This window comes from Panthera leo, chromosome A2, assembly GCF_018350215.1.
Source record: "Panthera leo isolate Ple1 chromosome A2, P.leo_Ple1_pat1.1, whole genome shotgun sequence".
NCBI lineage: Eukaryota > Metazoa > Chordata > Mammalia > Carnivora > Felidae > Panthera > Panthera leo.
This window is the reverse complement of record NC_056680.1, coordinates 19918640-19940660: the sequence shown is the minus strand read 5'-3', so window position 1 is coordinate 19940660 and position 22021 is coordinate 19918640. Positions and strand designations below refer to the sequence as shown.

Below are 22021 nucleotides of genomic sequence, written 5' to 3'. Positions count from 1 at the left end.
CCACCAAGATATACAACTATGTATCTATTAGAATGGCTAAAAAACACACACAAAGAGATGATATCAAATTCTGATGAGCATATGGACTAAAACTCTCATACAATGCTGCTGGGATTTCAAATTTGCAGCAATGTGGATGGAACTGGAAGGTATTATGCTAAGTGAAATAAGTCCATCAGAGAAAGACAGATATATGTATTCACTCATATGTGGATCTTGAGAAACTTAACAGAAGACCATGGGCGAAGGGAAGGGGAAAAAAAAGTTACAGAGAGGGAGGGAGGCAAACCATAAGAGGCTCTTAAGGACTGAGAACAAACCGAGGGTAGATGGGGAGTGGAGGAGGGGAAAGTGGGTGATGGGCAGGAAGGAGGGCACCTGTTGGGATGAGCACTGGGTGTTGTATGTAAGCCAATTTGACAATAAATTATATTAAAAAAAAAGAAAAAATGGCATAGCCATTTGGGAATAAAATTTGATAGCATCTTATAAAGTTAAACATACATTTACAATAGCCAACAATCCTATTCCTAGAAATTTACCTAAGAAAAATGAAAGTTTATATTCATACAAAAACCTGTAAAGAAATATTTTTAATAGCTTTATTCATAACCAACAAAAAGTGGAAATAGTGCAAATGTCTTTGAAATAGTGAATAACTGCAATGGAATACCACTCAGCAACAGAAAAATTGGTAAGTGCAACAACATGGATGAACCTCTGGATGGCATTATGCTGAGTGAAAGAAGTCAGACTCAAAAGGCTACATTCTACATTATTTCATTCAAATGACATTCGGGAAAAGGCACACCTACAGTGATGGAGAACAGACTGTCATAGGTTAAAGGTAGGGGGAAGGTTTGACTACAAAATGGTAGCATGATGGAATTCTTAGGAATTTCAAAAATCTTGATTGTGGTGGTGGTTACATGACTATGTGTTTATCAAAATTTACAGAACTTTAAATCACAAAGAATGAATTCTGCTCTTTGTAAACTTAAAAACAAACAAATAAACAAGTAAGAATTTAAAAATTATTGTCTGTCTGGTCTGTTCCTCACTGTTACAACTACTCACTACAAGACCACTGGTTATCTCAGAGTCACGGGGTTAGGAGGGAGCTTACTGGGAAACTGGTACAGTCTCCAATCCAATACATAAATTTCTTCTAGAGGTCTCCTGGGAGCTTCTGCTTGAGAATCACCAGCAAAGAACTCCCCATCTCCCAAAGCAGGCTAGCTTACACTGGACAGTTCCTGTTGCTAGCAAGTTACTTCTTTTATTAGCTAAAATCAGCTTCCCTACCACTGACCACTATTGGTCCTAGCCCTATTCCTTGGAGCTACACATAAAAAGTCAGGGGCCATCTCCTCTGCCTTAAAGGTGGCAGAAGATATGCATAGAGGAACAGTCTGAAGTGACTTAGTCAGAAGCTAAGGGCTTATACCTTCTGGACCCACCCCTCTGTGCAGGAGTCTATGAAATTCTAGGCTACCATGAGCCATGAGACGTCATATGATCTTGGCTCTAGCCCTAGAAATGCCTGGACCATGCACCAGAGAGGAAGGGTACTATGCTCCCAGGGCCTCTCCTGAATGAAACTTGATCACAGTCTCAGTCACTCTCTCCTTGAACAGAAAATTTCTTTATATCATGTTCATTCCTTTCCTATTATTCTTTTCTGACCTCTAGCTTCATGAAGAGAATCCACAAATCAATTCTGGTCAGCAATTAAGGGAAAACCCTTGAACAGGATTCAAGATGGGCAAGCCAAGATGGGCTGTAGCCATTCCCACTAGAAACATAGTCTGGCCATCTGGATAACCTGCCTGGGCAGAAGGGGTCCATTCAGAGGAGAGAAGTTGTCATCTTACCTGTTTAAAGTTGCCATTTTTCCTCTGCTCCCAGTCCATCATGTCATGAAAGATGGGAATCATGATGTTCCGTACTTCTGGCTGTGGGACCAGTGTCACACCCAGAAAAGGACCAATCATTCCCGGAATAAAGTGGATCTTATGTTCACCTGAACAACAAAACCCAATACATATTAGTTTATGCTTTCTTTGCTCCTTCTATAGAAGCTTCCCAAGTGTGGCCATAGCAGATACTTTCATCTGCCCTGGAAACATTGAGAGGAAAGCAAGCTCTCCCCTATGGCTCTCTGAGATACTCGTTTCCTTGGCTTTTTAGAATTCATAGATAAAACTGGCCCATCCCAGCTAAAACAAATGTTCAACAGGCATAAATTGCCTTTCCAAAGAATTTATGGGGAAACTACCCAAAAATCATTCCAAGGTCAAGGAACAGAGTTCACTACTTTAGACAGAATAGGATTTCTGAGTAACCTATGACAGTTTCATATTGTTCAGCATTTATTTAGCAAGGAGTATTTATCCATTTCTGCTTAAACACAATAAACTATCCCTGGGGTCTCTACCTCTAGCCCAAAGGCATTTAAGAGTTTCTTAAATACTGAGAACAAACTGAGGGTTGATGGGGGTGGGGGAGAGGGGAAAGTGGGTGATAGGCATTGAGGAGGGCACGTGTTGGGATGAGCACTGAGTGTTGCATTGAAACCAACTTTACAATAAATTATATTTAATATAAAAAATAAAAATAAATAAGTGATGAGATTTTCATAGTCCCTGGTCCAGCCACCAGAGGCCTGAAGTTCATGGGCCTCTTCAAAGTCTGTGCTCATGTCTGCCCAAAAGGTTTCCTCCTGAGTTAGCAGGAGCCTCCTGCGCAGCCCTACATGGACAGAATGGCTCAGGGACTCTGTCTGTGCTCCTCCCCATGTCTGTCCCTTGTCTTCACATTGCACTCTGATGGTAGCACTGCATCTACACAGACTAGACCAGCTCATCCCCCAACATTCTTTCCATGGGAAGTGGGTGATGCAGGCTTCCTTGACTGGCCTGCAATCTGGGGCATGTTCTCAGAAGTCAGGGCCAGTCCTGAGGACTGTGGGACAGAACTTTTCTCTTTCTTGCAGTGGTGGAACAGAGTGAACCATTTTACAGAGCTTTACTTTCAGTCCTTCAGAGTCTATAAAGGAGACAAACTGTGGACCAGTGTAATGATTGCTATAGCCAAGTAAAATCCATTCTTGAGGACCAGAAAATGCCATTTACACGCAAACACACACACACACACACACACACACACACACACACACACACACACACAAGATAGAGGCAGGAATAGCTTTACCAGGCAAATTTGGCATCTTTTTTGGTTTCTTCTATTGTGAAAGCCTATCTAAGGGGGCAATATTAGCCCTGAGGCTGATTTCTACATATTCCAATCTTGGTATTTGGTATAGTTTATTAGTACCTTGTGTTCCTGGGAATTTCAGAGTCAACTTCAGGGTTAAGACCTATACCCAGACTATACTGGATGCAGGGTGTAAGAGTACTGAATTGGAAAGCCTGCTTGGTGAAATGTATCCCCACTCACAGAAGGAAGCCCTAATCTTCACTGGCAGGAATGCCTCCCACCTTGTTTGCTGCTTCAGGGTTAGTGACTGAGATGGTTAATGGAGGACTGGGAGATTTTACGACTACCATTCCTAAGGCTTCAGAGGCATGAACTCATTTGAAAACAGTAAGAGCTAGGAAGGGTAATGGCTTTTCAGGGTAACAGCTTCTCTAGTATCCTGAGAGGCCACTCAGAAGCCTATAATACCAAAGGATGGCTCTCCTAGTCACCAGGGCAATACAAGGATTCCACCAAACAATCTGACAATTTCAGATCCAAAGCACTGGGTATTAGAGAAGCTGCTGAAGGAAAGGGAGCTAAAATCAATCTCACCTAGGGGCTGCAATTCCCTTCTTGCATGCAATCTTCGTGCAACTGGTGGCAGAAACCTGATCTGCATGGCCTGAATACCAGAGACCCAAAAGATGTTTCAATATTTATGGAAATGAATAGCTGCCCTTGCTCATGTGCTGAGTATTTCCAAGATCTATGCTTCTGTGCACTTACCATGATGAACACTGAGTAATGTACAGAAATGCTGAATCACTATATTGTACACCTGTAACTAATATAACACTGTATGTTAACTATATTGGGATTAAAATTAAAAACTTAATTAAAAAAAAGATCTATGTTTCTGAGTCTGCCACTTTTGGACTGGGACATGACGAGTACAGAAGATCTTACTGGCATCAGTTCTTAAGCTGGAAAAAACTCCTAGAGCCTTCATACTCTTCTCCTTTGGACTTTATTTCTCAAAAAAGGGAACGTGCATGTGTGTTACTGGGGTCTTGCTTCTCAGCCTAACTCTCCCTCAAAAAGGCTCCGTGTACATGTGTGGCAACTTCCACCTGAGGTGTTACGTTAAAGATATGTAAAGGTCACTTTGGTCTGAATTAACATCCATAAAACCTGGGGGAAGTTACTAGTCTTATCACTTTTTATTTGGCTATGCAATATGTGGAAGGGAAAAATAGGAAGAAAAGACCTACCCAAATTCTGCCACATGCTGAACAGTTCATAAGCCATCATCACACGCATGTCCCCATACCTGGAAATAATAACACAGGATCCAGCTTTCAGTGGGAGAAAGTTCAGGAAGGTGGGGCTATAAACCCAATAAGGCTAGCACTTCAGCACTGTCTCTAATGCTTCCCCCAGCACTACGTCATTTGGCTGTCAACTGAACTCTCACATTTGGCTCTTTGGAAAGCTACCCAGTGAGAATCTTGTGGACTTCTGAGGAACCGCTCATGGAAACATAACCCTATCTGGATGTGTGGTAGGGAGGTGAATAAGAAACATATGTCTTACTTATCTATAATCTTCTTCCTCTTGGCTGAAGTGATGATTTCTAGCTGAAGGCTTGGCTGATTTATGAACAGAACTGCCAGGCTAAAATAAGAATTCCACACCTAGAGAGACAGAGAAAGAGAAAACTTGTGACAGCCCAAGTCCTTAACCTTGCAAGGAGAGATTCTAAATATATGGATGTAGCACAGAATTCATTTTACAATTTTAAGATTTTGGTTTTTTTCCTTTATAAATGTCTTTGCAAACAACTTTTTTTTTTCTTTCTTGACTCCTCTTAAAACCAACAGTGTTGTTTCTGGCCTAGAAAGCCTACTCCTGGATGTCTGGTTCCCGGTACCTCCAAAAGGGAGACTCTTGGGTCATATCCTAGTCATTATCAAACTTGGAAGTGGTTCAATACTATGAGCATATTAACAAAGCAAAAGCCCAGTGAGCCTGCCCCAGCTCCCAGCCACACATCTGACACCTAGCTAAGTCCATTTCAAATTCCTGACCTGAAAAATTGTGAGTAAAATAAAATGGTTGTTAATTTTAAGTAAAACAAAAACAGGAACAAAAACAGTGAGCTTGTTTTTTGGCTTTCTGGTGTTATTACAAATATAGCAATGGATCTCAGGAGCTCCTACCTTAAAGTCGAAGTCTGTCTCTGTAAAATTCTTGTGCAGTGCAGAAGACAGGTACTGGACAGTAGTGACTATAATACTGTAGTAAGGGAACAAGGCATTGGCAGAGTTAAAAGACTAACAATGGCATCTGTCAACTTAGCATCTATGACCTATGAGTAAACATCTTGAGTACAACTTGCTCTCATCTAAGATGTAACTATGAGGGAAATGGATAGATGGCAGAAACCTCACAGAAAACTGGTCTGGGAGAAATGCTCCATAGTTGGCAGGACAGCATAGAACATCAGTGGGTTCTAGGCCTGGCTCTGCCATTACCTGACCTTGGTACAACTTCTGCCTGAGCCCAAGGGTCCCTCCCTATAACAGGGGTGGGGGAAGTTAGTTGGTTCTTTAAGATTTCTTCTAGTTCAAAGAGTGATTCTAGTATTTTGAGGACTTTTGGGTAATGAATGTATATAATGACTACCAGAGAACTTAGAGAATAATTTTATTTTACTTGATAATAAGCATTTATAATGATTAAATCCCTTTTATCATATACTCTTATCATATACTATTATTTTTATCTATAAGTCATTTGTTTTCAGCCTTTGGTCTAGAATATCACTCTCAATTTTAGCCTGGGCAAATAAAAGGAGCAATGGGAGCCTGGCTTGCCAGAGTCAAGGGCACAGGTTAAAGCAGAGAGGAAATGAAGTGGGACAGGCAGGTAAGGGTTTGATTACAGAGGGCCTTAGGTGCCAGGCAAAAGAACGTATGTCTAACACTGACTATCCTGGCTTTGGTGCAGAAGAGAGGCAAGGCAAAAAAAAAAGTGCATTAGAGAGACCAGTCCACCAGCACAGGAAGTAACAAATTTGAAAGGTAAAAGCCTTAAAAGAAGAGGTTGTTCCTGTAGGATGGGCTGAGGAGGACCATGAAGTGCTCTGAGTAGAGCTAAGAGAAAGAAACAAAAGACAGTCAAATGGAAAATCCATGATTTGAGGAAATACATGTGCAACTTTGTTTATAACCATTCTTCTGTTCTCTATAAAATGTTTGCAATTTTGAAAAAAGAAAAAAAGTGCTCCATAAAAGATACAAAGTGGAAAGACCGTACTGATACCTTGTGAATATCTAACATAAATAATGCCACTATGTTACATGTATTGCCAACATAAAAAGCGAATCAGTGGGAGAAGGCGGAGGGCTAGAAAGTGGAAACCAAGGGGCTTTCTCCTGAGTTAAGGGAAACCAGATGAGTTAGCACCTTACCACCTGCATCACTCTCCTGGTTTGCCAATTAGAAGTACAGGCTAGAAATATGAATGGAACAGGCGACTGGGGGCAGTCTAAGGGTGAATTCTGTGGCTGGACTCAGAAGTGGTCAAAGCCTTACAGCCAGGTCTTGGTTGGGTAATGAGCATTAGCTGTGGGAGGCAAGCAATATCTGGCAGACAACACAAATCAAATGAAGAGGAGGGCTGGGGATACTGCTTGCAACTAGAGAGCAACAAAGGCCAGTGGTCCATGAAACAGGTCTTCCTCAAGGAGGAACCTTCTCTGGGTATTATTATTTCACATCCTTTGTATTCCTTTTCTATATGAACCATGGCATCATCTGCCAGGCACTTAAGACTCCATTTTGAACCATCTTCAATGCTTTCTTCTTGAATTTATGGTAAACAGTCAAGTCCTGCTGATTGTGCCTCCAAACATTTTTCACATTTACCCTATTCTCTCTGTCCCCAAGGCCTTGGCAATCATCTCTGTCTTGCTTTCTCTCTGCCTCTCACACACACTCTCTCTCCTTAGTCTGAGAATAGCTCTGTTGATGCTGGTGCTTCCACACTCACTTGCTTGTGAGAAGTCTCATCACCATCCAGTCCCGAGGGAAGACACTCATCTTCATCAGGTTCCGGAACACACAGAAAATCTTCAGCAGGAATTCCTGATCCAGGAGGAAAATCTGATGTGAGATACCACCACTACTACTACAGCATGCATTTCCTCAACAGGGCTTTCCTGACCTCTAGACCATAAGAATGGGTGGAATCAGTGGGTCAGATTCCGATTCCCTTTGTGAGTTACTTCTCTTTTAGAGGACTGCATGAGAGTCAGATGTAGGCCAGATGGGAGAAGACCCAAACTGGGTAGAACAGATGCAGCTCTGTACCCACTGAGCCTAGTACCTAAATCCCAAAGCATAGGGAAAATTACAGCCCATCAGAACCGGTATCCAACTGGGTCTGTGGGTCTCATTCTTTGGGTCCTGGCCCTTGGGCACTTCATGCTAAGAATCTGCTTTCGTGGATGTTAAGAACACATTGACAGGAGAAGCACTTTAGGAATGGCAGAATGAAGACCTCCAAAAATGTGCTCCTATATGAAAGCAATGAGAATACTGGCAAAGACAGGTTAAGCAAGGACTTACAACAATCCAAAGAGTGCTATTCAAGAAAAATGGGTTGAATCTTAGTAGAACAGTGGACTTCATTGCATTTTAATTTGCCCTATTCCCATCCCCTTCTTCTTCCTACCTCCATGGTATCCTTGAAAACAAGCAACTGCAGAACCACAGTAATAGTGAAAACCAGCAGCTTAGCATTCACTAGAAGGGACAAAATGGTTTTGGAGCTCCCTCAAAAGTGCCGTCCTCAGAAAATTGTTAACTTTTCTATCTGTCTGGCAGCAACCTAGGAAATTCCCATTCAGAGAGCTTGTTCGATCTGGTTCAGAGCTTACTCAGTGAGAAGAGCCTTTTACTTGGGGGCATTTATTGGGGAAAAAAATCAGCCATAAGGATTTAACATCCCAGCTGCATGAAGAGGCCATATCAGAACACGTAAGAAAATTGCCAGAAGAGTTAAAAGAAAATCTGGGGAATGAGATATATGTATATATATATATATATATATATATATATATATATATATATGTGTGTGTGTGTGTGTGTGTGTGTGTGTGTGTGTGTGTGTGTATAGGGACTTTGAAAATCTCTGACATATACCTGGGAATCTGGAAGTCCACACACATGTTAGGGCTGTACATATTCCAAGGAAAGACTGAAGAAATCTAATCTCTCACCCTGGCTGACTTTGTGGCTCTATGAGAAGTAGGAAGTGAAGGCTAAGGCAATAATGTAAACTGCTGGAGCACTGAAGGTGAGCCCCAATACATGCATACAGACACTTAGCAAAGTATCAAAGACTTATTGGCTTAAGGCATTTAAGGAAATCTCTGTCTAGGTGTTAGCCGACCACTAAGCTAACTGAATGAAGACCTCAGTGGCTTCACACAACAAAGAATGCAGACATTAAAGAATTACTCCAGGAAAGTCACTAAACAAGCAAGTAAACAAATATCAATAACAACAACAAAACAAAAAAAAGCAACAACAACTAATCCTGGGATGTGGGGTGGGTGGGGTGAGATCTGATTTCCAGAGTTGCCACATTATTTACATTTTCCAGTTTTCAACAAAAAAATTATAAGATGTGAAATTAAACATGAAAGTATGACCCATACACAGGAAAAAGAAGTCAAGAGAAACTTTACCTGAGGTAGCTCAAATACTGAACTTACTAGGAAAAGACTTTAAATCAGCTGTTATAAATACCCTCAAAGAACTAAAGGAAACCATGCCAAAGAATTAAAGGAAAGTACAAGGACATTATCTCACCAAATAGAGAATATCAATAAAATAGATATAAATTATTTAAAAAGCATTAAGTAGAAATTTTAGAGTTTAATAGTACCATACCTAAAATGTAAATTTTGCTAGAGAAGCTCAACAGCAGATTTGAACTGACAGAAGAAAGAATCAGCAAATTTAAAAGATAGGTCAACTGAGATTGTTCAGAGGAACAGAAAGAAAAATATGGAGAAAAACAAACATAGCATGAGACCTGTGGGACACCACCAATTGTAAAAACATACAAATAATAGGAGAATCAGAAAAAGAGGAGAGAAAAAGAGGAGGAGATGTTGAAGAACTTTCTGAAGGAATATTGGTTAACCCAAATTTGATGAAAAAACTCCAATTACACATCCAAACAGCTCAATGAACTCCAGATAGGATAAGATCAAAGAAATCTATATACAGACATATCATAGTGAAACTGCCAAATGCCAAAAACAAAGAGAGAATCTTGAAAGCGACAAGAGAAAAATAATTTATCATGTGCAAATGATTTTCAATAATAGGTAACTTACCAGCAGATATGATGGAGGCCAGAAGGTATTAGAATGACATATTCAAAGTACTGAAATAACATGAACAAAGAGTCCTGAATCTAGCGAGACTATCATTCAAAAATGAAGACAAAATTAAGACATTCTTAATGTAAAGAAAAATGTAATGTAAAAAAAAAATTCTTAAGAGTAAAAAAAAAAAACCCCAAAACTGTGAGAATTTATTAGTAGACCTGCCCTATAAGAAATACTAATGGGAGTCTCTCAGACTTAAATAAAAGTAACTTAATTGATATAAAGAAATATAAAGCACTAGGAAAGGTGACTATATAGGTAAATATAGAAGATAGTATATATGTAAATTCATTTACTCTTTTCCTTTTTGATTTACAAGGCAACTGCATAAAGCAATATTTATAAAACTATGTTGATGAGATTATAATATATAAATATGTAATTTATATGACAGTAACAGCACAAAAAGGGGAAAGAACTGGAGTTTTATTGGAGCAAGGTTTTGTATACTATAAAATGAAATTGGTAGATAGTTTTAAGATGTTAATTGTAATTCCCAGGGCAATCACTAAGAAAATAACTTTAAAAATATACTAAAAGAAACAATGAAGGAATTAAAATGGCACACTAAAAATATTTATTTAACATAAAACAAGGGATAAATGGAGGAAAAGAGGGACAAAGAAGATATAAGACAGATATGAAACAAACAGCAAAATGGCAGATGTACATCCTAACTTATTGGTAATTACAGTAAATGTAAATGAATGAAACATTCTAATCAAAAGGCAGAGATGGAAAGATGGATAACAAATAAACATTATCCAATTATATGTGGTCTACAAGATACATACTTTAGATTCAAAGACATAAATATATTGACAGTAAAAGGATAGGAAATATACTCAATGAAAATGGTACCCAAAAGAGAGCTGGTATGGCTATATTGATATTAAACAATATAGACTTTAACAAAAACTGTCATTAGAGACCAGAAAAACCCACCATTTTATAATAACTAAAGAGCCAATATGTTTTAAAGACTTAATTATTAACATATATGCATTTAAAACAGAACCCCAGAACACATGAAGCAAAATCTGACAGAATTAAAAGGAAAAATAGACAATTCAACAATGGTAGTTGGAGGCTTCAATATACCACTTTCAATAATGTGTAGTACAACTAAATAGAGTATCAGCAAGGAAAAAGAAATCTTGAACAATACTATAGACTAATTAGACCTAATAGACATATAACATAGACACTCCATCCCACAATAGCAGGATACACATAGAAGGATATATGCATTCTCTTCTCTAGGACAGAATGTATGTCAGTCCATAAAAAAAGCCTCAATATATTTAAGAGAAATGAAATCATATAAAGCATGTTCTTCAACCACTATGGAAGGGAGTTAGAAATCTATAGTAGAAGGAAATTTGGGAAAGTAAAACACATGTGTATTAGGGGGTGCATGGGTGGCTCAGTTGGTTAAGCATCCATCTCTTGATTTCCACTCAGGTCATAATCTCATGGGTTGGTGAGTTCAAACCCCACACTGGGCTCTGAGCTGACTGTGGAGTCTACTTGGGGTTCTCTCTCTGCCCCTCACCCTGCTTCAGTGTTTGCTCTCTCTCTCAAAATAAATAAATTAAAAAATATATGTGAATTAAACAATAAACTCCCAAATAACCAATGGGTTAAACAAGAAAGCACAAGTGAAACTAGGAATACTTTGAGATGAATAAAAATGAAAACATCAAATCAAAATTTATGGGATGAAGCTATGACTTATAGCTATAGTGCCTACATTAAAAAGAGATAAGGTCTTGGAGTGCCTGGGTGGCTTAGTTGGTTGAGTAGCTGACTTTGGCTCAGGTCATGATCTCACAGTTTGTGAGTCTGAGCCCCACAATGGCTGGCTGCTGTCAGCACAGAGCCTGCTTCAGATCCTCTGTCCCCCTCTCTCTCTGCCCCTCCCCCACTCATGCTCATTCTCTCCCTCTCTTTCCCTCTCAAAAATAAATAATAAAATAAAATAAAATAAAAAGAGTTAAGATCTCAAATCAAAACCCACCTTACACCTTAAGGAACTAGAGAAAGAAGAGCAAACTAAACATAAAGCAAGTAGAAGGGAATAATAAGTGAAACAGACAGAACAGAACAGAGCAAAAAATGAAACCGAAAGTTGATTTCTTTGAAAAGATCAACAAAATTGACAAACCCAAGAAAAAAGAGGGAAAAAAAAGAGAGAAAGAAGACACTATTACTAAAATTAGGAATGAAAGAAGGGACACCATTACCAATGACACAGAACTAAAAAGTATTATAAGGTACTACCATAAATAAATGTACACCAACAAATTATATAACCTCAATGAAATGGAAAAATTCTTAGAAAGATACAAAAAACCAGAATTCATTTAAAATGAAACAAAATCTGAATAGACCTATCATAAATGAAGAGATGAAATTAATAATTTAAAAGATTCACACTAAGAAAAGTGCATGACCAGATGGCTTCACTGGTGAATTCCACCAAATATTTAAACTAGAATTAATATTTGTCTTTTTGATTATATCCACTCTCAATGTGAAGTGGTGTCTTATTGTGGTTTTGACTCGCATTTCCCTAATGACTAATGAATGACGTTAAACATCTTTTCATGTGTGTATTGGCAATTTATGTATCTTTTTTTTAAATATGAAATTTATTGTCAAATTGGTTTCCATACAACATCCAGTGCTCATCCCAACAGGTGCCCTCCTCAATGCCCATCACCCACCGTCCTCTCCCTCCCACCCCCCATCAACCCTCAGTTTATTCTCAGTTTTTAAGAGTCTCTTATGGTTTGGCTCCCTCCTTCTCTAACCTTTTTTTCTCCCTTCCCCTCCCCCATGGTCTTCTGTTAAGTCTCAGGATCCACATAAGAGTGAAAACATATGGTATCTGTCTTCCTCTGTATGGCTTATTTCACTTAGCATAACACTCTCCAGTTCCATCCACGTTGGTACAAAAGGCCGTATTTCATTCTTTCTCATTGCCGCGTAGTACTCCATTGTGTATATAAACCACAATTTCTTTACCCATTCATCAGTTGATGGACATTTAGGCTCTTTCCATAATTTGGCTATTGTTGAAAGTGCTGCTATAAACATTGGGGTCCAAGTGCCCCTATGCATCAGCACTCCTGTATCCCTTGGGTAAATTCCTAGCTGTGCTATTGATGGCTCATAGGGTAGATCTATTTTTAATTTTTTGAGGAACCTCCACACTGTTTTCCAGAGTGGCTGCATCAGTTTGCATTCCCACTAACAGTGCAAGAGGGTTCCCGTTTCTCCACATCCTTGCCAGCATCTAGAGTCTCCTGATTTGTTCATTTTGGCCACTCTGCCTGGCGTGAGGTGGTATCTGAGTGTGGTTTTGATTTGTATTTCCCTGATGAGGAGTGACGCTGAGCATCTTTTCATATGCCTGTTGGCCATCTGTATCTTCTTTGAGGAAATGTCTATTCAAATACTTTGCCCATTTTGAAATCAAGTTGCCTTTTTATTCTTGAATTGTAAGAGTTCTCTATATATTTTACATGCAAGTCCTTTAGTAGATATGATTTGTCAATATTTTCTTCCATTCTGTGGGTTGTTTCACTTTCTTGTTGGCATACTTTGAAATACATAAGTTTTTAATTTTGATGAAGTCTACATCTGTTTTTTCTTTTGTTGCTTGCTTTTGGTGTCATAACTAAGAAATCACTGCTAAACTGAAGGACACAAAGATACACTCCTATGTTTCCTTCTAAGAAGTTTATAGTTTAGCTCTTACATTTAGGTCTATGATCCCTTTCCTGTTGATTTTTAAAATATGATATGAGGTAGAGGTACAACTGTTTTGTTTTGTTTTTTTTTTTTTTTGGCACAGAGATATCAAATTGTCCCAGCACCATTTGCTGAAATGACTGCTTTACTCTTTGAATTATCTTGGCAATATTATTGAAAATCAAATTACTAAATACAAAGGTTTAGTTAGACTCTCAATCCAATTCCATTGATCTTTATGTCTATCTTTATGCTAGTACCAATTCTGATTACTGTTATTTTTTTGTAAGTTTTGAAACTGGGAAGTATGAATCCTTCAATTTTGTTTTCTTTTTCAAGACCATTTGGCTATTCTGAGTCCCTTTCATTCCACTATGAATTATAGATCAGACTGTCAACCTCTGCAAAATGGCAGCTCGAACTTGGAGAGGTCTTATATTAAAACCTGTATATCACTTTGTGAAGTACTGTCTTAACAGTATTAAGTGTTCCAATCTATGAACATGGGGTGTCTTTTCATTTATGTCTTTTAAAATCAATTTTCCTAATTATTTTATTTGTTTTTATACTATTATAAATGGAACTGGTCTCTTAATTTTATTTTTGAATTGTTCATTGCTAGTGCTAAGAAATACCATTGATTTTTGTATATTAATTGTGTATCCTGCAACTTTGCTGAACTTATTACTTCTGATAGTATTTTTTGGATGTCTTAGGATTTTCTGTAAACAAAATCATGTCATTTGAGGACATAGTTTTACTTCTTCCTTTCCCACCTGGGTGACTTTTATTTCTTTTTTGTGCCTAAATGCTCCAGTTAGATCCTCCAATATAATGAATATAAGAGGTTAGAGCAGATGTCTTTCTCTTGTTCCTGACCTTAAGAGGAAAGCATTCAATCTTTTCTTATTAAGTCTGATGTTAGCTGTGGATTTTTCATAGGTGTCCTTCATCAGTCTGAAGAAATTCCCTTCTATTTCTAGTTTGTTGAATGATTATATCATGAAAGGCTGGTGGATTTTTTTTAAAAATGTGTTTTTTTAACACCCATTATGATGATCCTCTTTTGGTCCTTTATTCTATTTAATGGTGTATTACATTGATTGATTAGCATATATTAAGCCAACCTTGCATTTCTGTGTTCAATCCCACTTGATCATGGTGTATGCCTCTTTTAATATGTTCCTGGATTCTGTTTGCTAGTATGCTGCTAAAGGTTTTGCATTTATATTTATAAGGGATATTGGTCTATAGTTTTCTTTTCTTGTGATGTCTGTTTTTGGTTTCCAGGTCAGGGTAATACTGACCTCATAAAATGAGTTGGGTTCCCTCCTCTTCTATTTCTTGTAAGAGCTTGTGAAGGATTGGTATTAATTCTTCCTTAAAAATTTGGTAGAATGTACCAATTAAGCCATCTGGTCTTGGGCTTTTCTTTGTGCAAAGTTATAAATTATTAGCTTGATCTTGTTAATTTGTGATGTCTTTTAAGAGGGATATAATCAGGGACACTTAACTGTATAGTTTAAAAGTGTAAATTTTATGGTATGCAAATTATATCTCAATAATGCTGTCATGAATAAAAGAACATATGTACAGAACTCTATATTTGGTGTGGTGGACTGCATATGTTCCCTCATCTCTGTTTCAGCTCAAATCCTCTAAAATGATAGTTAAGAAATACATATGTCCACAGAGACAAAGGAAACAGGAAATAAGAACACAGTAATCAGAAGAGGTGAACAAATTTTGAAAGCTTTCATGGTGACTGACTTAATATACTTGAGAAAGATGACAGCCAAGAGCCTTTGGAAGTGATAGCAACAGGAAGCAAGGATCTCAGAAACTGTAGGCATCGCCAGGTACCTCTGTGGGACTGGGATATGAGGGCTAAAACCAGGAAGATTGATTGACAGTCTCCCTAAGATCGCTTCTGCCATCTCACGTCCCTGGGTGACCAGGCTTTCCCCATCCTGTCAGAAGACTGTGGGCTGCTCTCTGGAGTAGCTGATTACTGAGATCTGTTCTCAAGGATACAGCAACATATGAGGGTGGACATGCCAAAATGAAAATAGGCACTGATACAAAGTTTACCTGCTACACTGGAAGGTCCCCAGACCCTTTGTGTTATTTGGTTCCCAAAATATTGGCAGGCTACTCCATCCCTAGGAAGGGTAAATGATTCCTCTCTCAGGAAATACACAAGTCCAAGAGAACACACCAGTAGCTATAGGAATTAGAGGATGCTCTGACCAAATGACCAGACCCTCTTTAGTCAGCTACAGGGAAGCCTGCTGGAGACAAGCCTTGCACACATATACAGCTTCTAAGTAGCACCAGAGCACTTCACTTTCAGACCCAGGACTGACATCCAAAAGTCTGTACATATAGGAGGAAAGTCTCTAACTTTTGTCTCTAACTTTGTTTCCTGAAACAAATAAAAACAGGGCAAGTTTCCAGGAAAAAAAAAAGTGACCTGACAGTATCCAACAGATTTGACCTTGAGGAATGCTGGAAGGAGAGATTTATTACAGAGAGGTAGTAGCAAAGCCTAGCCAGATTTAAAAACCAAAAGGAAATAAGAAACATGCAAATAACAAAAGGAGCAATTAATTCCAGAAAAAAACAAAGTTTTACAAGAAAGGAAGTGTAGTAGCATAGTAGTTGGGTCACCACAGTATTTACCTAGCTGTAATAAAGAAGAGTTGATTACCAATTTAAACAAGAGTGTATGCAAACTATATTGGAATAAAGTAACCACCTATATTGGAAGAAAGAGAGGAAAGATGTGTATGTGTGTCGGGGGGGGGGGTGGGGAATGATACAGAAGAATCACCCTCATCTTTCATGGGAAGAAGAAAATAGATAATAACTGACAGTTAAAATTTTATTTATCATTTTTTTTGACAGTTAAAATTTTAAATGGCAGTAGAAACTTGAAGAACAGCAAAAGAGTTCAAAGTGGCTGCTTTTGGGGCAATTGGACATGGGGTCAGGTTGAGGCAGGGAACGACCATTTTATGTTATAAGCTTTGATATGTTTTGACTTTTTTTTTTTTTTTTAAATTTTTTTTTTCAACATTTTTTATTTATTTTTGGGACAGAGAGAGACAGAGCATGAACGGGGGAGGGGCAGAGAGAGAGGGAGACACAGAATCGGAAACAGGCTCCAGGCTCCGAGTCATCAGCCCAGAGCCTGACGCGGGGCTCGAACTCACGGACCGCGAGATCGTGACCTGGCTGAAGTCGGACGCTTAACCGACTGCGCCACCCAGGCGCCCCTGTTTTGACTTTTAAGACCCTGTATAATTAAAAATTTAAAAACCCACAAAGTTCTGGGTATAGTGCTTGCACACAGCAGGCTTTCAATAAATGAATAACAAATTTAAAAATAAAAAATTTATGTATATATATTGTTATAAAAATAAACATTTAATTAAAAAGTAAGAGAATGATGCTAGCCTGAGCTTTTGGATGCAAATCAGTTAGTATAACACATGTGATGAAAATGCTCTAGAACAGCCAACACTGGATTTTCAGGCTCCACACCCCAGCTCAAGCACTGCTTGACTTGGATGTGAGCTTTGGGCTCTGGCTAACTTTTGGCTCACTTCAAGGCTGTCAAAGTTCATCCCTCCAAGAAGATAGGCTGACCTTATGGCAATGAGTTAATGATAACAATCTGCAGAGATCCATGTCTGTGGAAAGGCAGGCAAGATCAAATACTAGCAAGTGACGCCTAATACTTATTAACTGATACAATATGATTAATAAAGGTCATGCAAATGAAAAACAATATAATGCATTATTATGAAATGCAAATGCTGTGGTTCTGAATGGAGGCAGAGCATACAACTAAAATTTGCAATAGTTTGCTCGTCAAGGGATGAACTTAGTAAGTAGCACATTCTAAGGCAAAGACATAGCCCCAGTAGTTTGTCAGCAGTGATACCACTGGAAGCTTGGGAATGCTCCCTTGTCTGGATCATGGCCCATTTCTCTGCCCTATCTGCCCTGGTGCTCTAGATCTGGAGTCTGTAGCCAATGGGCAGTGCTCACTTTTGCTCTCTACAGGTCACTTCCAGAAATACATTTTAATGAAAAGTTGCCATTATTATTATTATTATTATTATTATTATTATTAATTATCATATAGTTATTAAACAGTGGAGTCTGATTTGCACGGGCAAAATATAAGATGAGTGCTGAGTTCATAAGAAAGGGAAGAATTCTGGTTTGCTGACAGCTACGATGGCCTAGAGCAGTCTCTCATATAGGGACATGGTCACAGGGCTGCTATTAGTGAAAACTTGCCAGTGTTACTGAGGTCTGGGTGTGTAAGAACACTGCTGGCTTTCAGCTTTGGGAAGCCGTACACTCACAGCTGTAAAGTGGGGCTGGTGAACCCTTCACCCTAGGCAGAGCTGGTCACTTGTACTTGCTCCCCTGGCAGGAGAAAGCCCCTGGTCAGTCTTAGCTGCATGTTTCCTTTCCTGGGTGAAAAGTCAGTTCTGAGGTAGGTTTGCTGCCTACCTTGAGTTCATCTTTGCTCTGGAAGTTGTCCAGGAGGTGCTGGTAATGGGTGTCACACATCTGGCGGAGCAGCGAGAGAAGGCAGGACACATACTCACCCTGGGGACCAACCGAGAAAACACTTGGTGCAACTAATCACAAGAGCTGTGTTTCCCCAATCCACAGAGGGCAAGGAGAGAAGGAAGGGTCTGAGATGGCCCCAATGATCATGAAAGGGAAGGTGAGAACTCTGGCCCTGAAAATGAGTTTTCCTTTCTGCTAAGTTTTCTGAAGGGCTTGGGAGTTTTAATAAGACTTCTGTAGCATGGGACTAATGGTAAAACCTTAACCTATAACAAAGAAATATTGCAAAGTGAGACAGAAAGTCTCGGTTTTTTTCCTAGGAAATTTTTGGCTACACAATCCTTTGTCACTATATATTTCCAGGCCATTGTACTGAAGTTGAAAGGGATTACTCAGAACAGGGTGCTTGGCCTTCTCTGGGCAGAATGTGGGCTCTTCCCATATTGCTCCAAGATGGGATGGCCCTTCTTCAAAATTCTTCTGGGGACCTCATAGAGCTTACATGTGGTTACTGGAGCAGGAAGATGGAACAAAGTAGTTCGACATAACTTTCTGGAAAGTAGAGTCAAAACTGACCTTTATGAGAAGGTGAATTATGGGCTTTAAGATAAGTAAAAATTTATGGATACAAAAATGAGCCTTTAAGATTCCTTCAAGTTGCAACTTGGATAACATGGAAGAAGACCTTGTTTTAAGGACTCCAAGAATTTTACCATCTTAGGGCAATTTTTGGCATAGGGAAGCTGACCAAATATTTTTAAACTCATGGACATTTGACAACAATATTTTTGGCTCTCAAATCATTTCTAGACACATGAAATTATTCTACAAATGTATATGTGTAGAACATATACATGTATATGAACCTCAGTTTTATCTGAGCATGGGCATAATAATGGGCATAATCTATAATTCCTAGATTTAGTAGGAGGATTGGAGGAATGAATGCACATAAAACTTTTCAGTGAAAAAGTCCAGTATGTAAAGGAAGTGCTCAGTAAATTATGCAGTTATTATCATCTTCATTAAAACTATGTAATTTAGTGTTGCTAACTGAGTTAATATTTGTAAAGTGCATAAAGCAGGGGTAGGCCTATAGCAAGCATTGTGTAGTTGTTGGTCAGAAGGATGGGTTACCAGGACACACCAGGGTACATATTTTTTACCTATAGTGAGAGTGCTCTCAACAGGAGATCCAAAGGGAACATTCTTTCTAAGCCCAGTGCTTCAGAACACATGCCTGCTCTCTGTCCCCCTTTCCCTCCCTAGCGTACTGGGGTTTGGCTAGCTCCCACAGAGAATTTGCTTCAAGGAAACCACTGCAGTCTCTCACCTGCCAAACGGAAGAGTCCGTGCAACCTGTTTATTGTGTTCTGCCATCAGGGGTAAGAAGTCCACTCTGGGTGGAGGAGTGGGGGCTGTCTCTCTGTCCCTCCTGAGACGTTTCCCCAGGCTGTTTCTCTTCTAATTGTCCAGTAATGCCAGTGCAATTCTAACTCATCACATCTTTTCCTGATGCTAGACATTTAGATACAAATGTTGTGTACAAAAATAGTAGTTTGTAGATACAACCAAATTCTAAGAAAATTATTCTGTTGTGCACATCATTTAGGAGAGCCTGCTACTAGACGGAATACTCCATTTTCCCCCTTCAATCTCTTACTGCATCTCTGCTCCACTCTACAGAACAGGAAATGAGTTGGCACAAAGGCAAAGGCCAACAGAGACAGTGTGCAGGAAAGCGAGACAGGGAGCATTCCCCACATGTGCCCTAGAGTAGACTTCTGGGACTACAAACATAGAGCCTTCAGAGTGGAGACAGGAGCCAGATGCGAGAAAGGAAGAAGGCAGCATGCTGACAACCATGCAGGGAGGTGGAGATGAAGGTGGTGCTATGGGGAGGTGGGGTTGGTGTGGAGGAGCCCCAGGTTAGAAAAGAAGGCAAGAAAACCTGAATGTTAGTTACTAACAGTGATCTCGGCTGTGCACTGCGGGCACCGCTGCCCTCTTACCGCCTCCTGAGCGTGCGATTTGCTCATGATGGTGAGCAGAGTCTGCAAGAGCACGTCCAGGAGGCTCTCCACCATCATTTCTACCTCCTCCATGACATCTGCCTCCTGGAGCGAGCAGTGAGAGAGCACACCGTTAGCACCAACCTGGCTGACGTGCAGCTGGCAGCACTTACAAAGTGTGTGGCATCAGGAGTGGTCTTCTGATTGGACTCTCAACACTGAGCTTTTGGCTTCACTAGCATGAGATGTCAAGGACCTGGGACAACAGCTCTGAGAAAAGGTGAGGCAAACCTGTCTCTGTTGCCCTGGTATGGTAGCCAGGTCTTCGCCTAACCCAGCACCACTTGACACCCACAGTTCTGAACCTCAGGTAGATACCTTAATTTCAGTATACAAGGCAGAAGCAAAGGTCCTGAAGTACCTGTTTACCTTGATTTCCCTAGAAGAGTCTGGAGAAAGCACAACACTGCTAACACTTTGAGAAAATGGTATTCATGCCACAAGGTGTGGTGGTGGCACCTTCAGGACTGCTAACACACACCTGAATGCACATAAAAGTATTTCAGTCTTTAAAAGGAATGTTTTCTTCTCAGGGCTTTCTCCTTAGGCAATCTCAAGCTTTGCTGGCCCCACTGTTGCTCAGATATGTCTACATCTCTCTTTTGAGCTTCTCAGCATTCTTGCTCATGTTTCCTGTTCCACCTGAAGGACTCTGGTCTCAGTGTGTCTTTCTCAGGCAGCCTCACAAAAACAATGGCAGGACCCCACTAAGGGCTGCTTCTCAGCCACCACACTCTGAATTTAGGAAGTGTCTGTGCTGTCCTTCTATAGACCTCTCATGTTGAATCTCAAATCTTGTAGCCTAATTTTATTTATCTCACAGAGATTCTCACTGCCCCTTCTCCAGCCTCTTTTTATTATTACTGGTACAAATGTCTATCTGTCCATCCATCCACCAACCCATTATTCATTAAGCAGTTACCATGTGCCACTCACTTTTTGTGAACCTGAGTATACAAAGGTGAACAAGGAAGATAGTATCTTTATGCTCATGGAGCTTAAATTCCACCCCAATCCATTCATTTAATATAATTATACTGTGACCCATTCCACATGAAGAATTGGAGCAACTCTTGGTGCTAAAGTCATTTTTATCATCTGCTATACTGATCGCTAACACTCTCACCTGTGATGTCTCTCTGACTAGTTGTAAGCAACTAATTGCACCTGACTCTAGTACCACAGATACAACCAGACCATCTCTTTCAGGTTTTTACCTGTTTCCATTCCTCCTCCATTCCTTTCCTTCCCTTTATTTTCCCTTCATTTTCTCTCCTTTATTTAGCAATAAGTCTCCCACTTCCTCAAGTCTGGCCTTGGGCTGCTAATAGACCTTATGTGCTTGGTGTTGCCTCTCTGAGGCCTGGTGGGAAGGAGAGCTGCCAAGCCTTGCCTGGAGCCAAGAGCAAACAATAGGGCCACTACAAGCACCATAGGCACTCTGCCAAGCAGGGCCCTGTCACCAGATGGTACTTTAAGTCTGGACACCAAAGCACCCTATTGAGGCCCTGTATCTCACTCAAACCAACCACACTCTTTTTTTTTTTCAGGACCTCTCCTGTTCCACATGGATAGCCTAACCTTGCACTCTTATCACCTGTCTACTGGCCTTCATTTTATTTTATTTATTTTTTATATAGAGGAGTATCTATGTAACTTTATTCTAGGAAAATACACAGAAAGCAGTAACCATAAATGAAAGGACATACATTCTGTTGCATTAGAATTAATTATTCTGTTTATCAAAAGAAATAGCAGCAAAAATGAAAAGACAGACACAAAATGGGACAAGATTTTGGATATGGATATAACTGACAAAAAAAAAAAAGACTCATCTAGAATACTGGCCTTCATTTTAAATGCGGTTGTAATTTTATTCTCCAGAAACCTCATCTCCTCTTAAGATGTTGTAATAAAAAACTCATTCTT

At 39.6% G+C, this 22021-nt stretch overlaps 1 protein-coding gene across 5 annotated transcripts in view; it reads right to left on the bottom strand.

The window, feature by feature from the left end:
• Positions 1 to 22021, bottom strand: part of DOCK3 (dedicator of cytokinesis 3) — a 595846-nt gene that overhangs the window by 54641 nt on the left and 519184 nt on the right. For all 5 annotated transcript variants that reach the window (XM_042929498.1, XM_042929501.1, XM_042929500.1 and 2 more), the window contains 7 exons: positions 20033 to 20137; positions 17958 to 18056; positions 7256 to 7350; positions 5421 to 5496; positions 4795 to 4895; positions 4473 to 4531; positions 1875 to 2023 (listed from right to left, as the gene is read on the bottom strand). In XM_042929498.1, coding sequence (XP_042785432.1) covers positions 1875 to 2023; positions 4473 to 4531; positions 4795 to 4895; positions 5421 to 5496; positions 7256 to 7350; positions 17958 to 18056; positions 20033 to 20137 — 684 coding nt within the window. The remainder of the gene's footprint in view (positions 1 to 1874; positions 2024 to 4472; positions 4532 to 4794; positions 4896 to 5420; positions 5497 to 7255; positions 7351 to 17957; positions 18057 to 20032; positions 20138 to 22021) is intronic.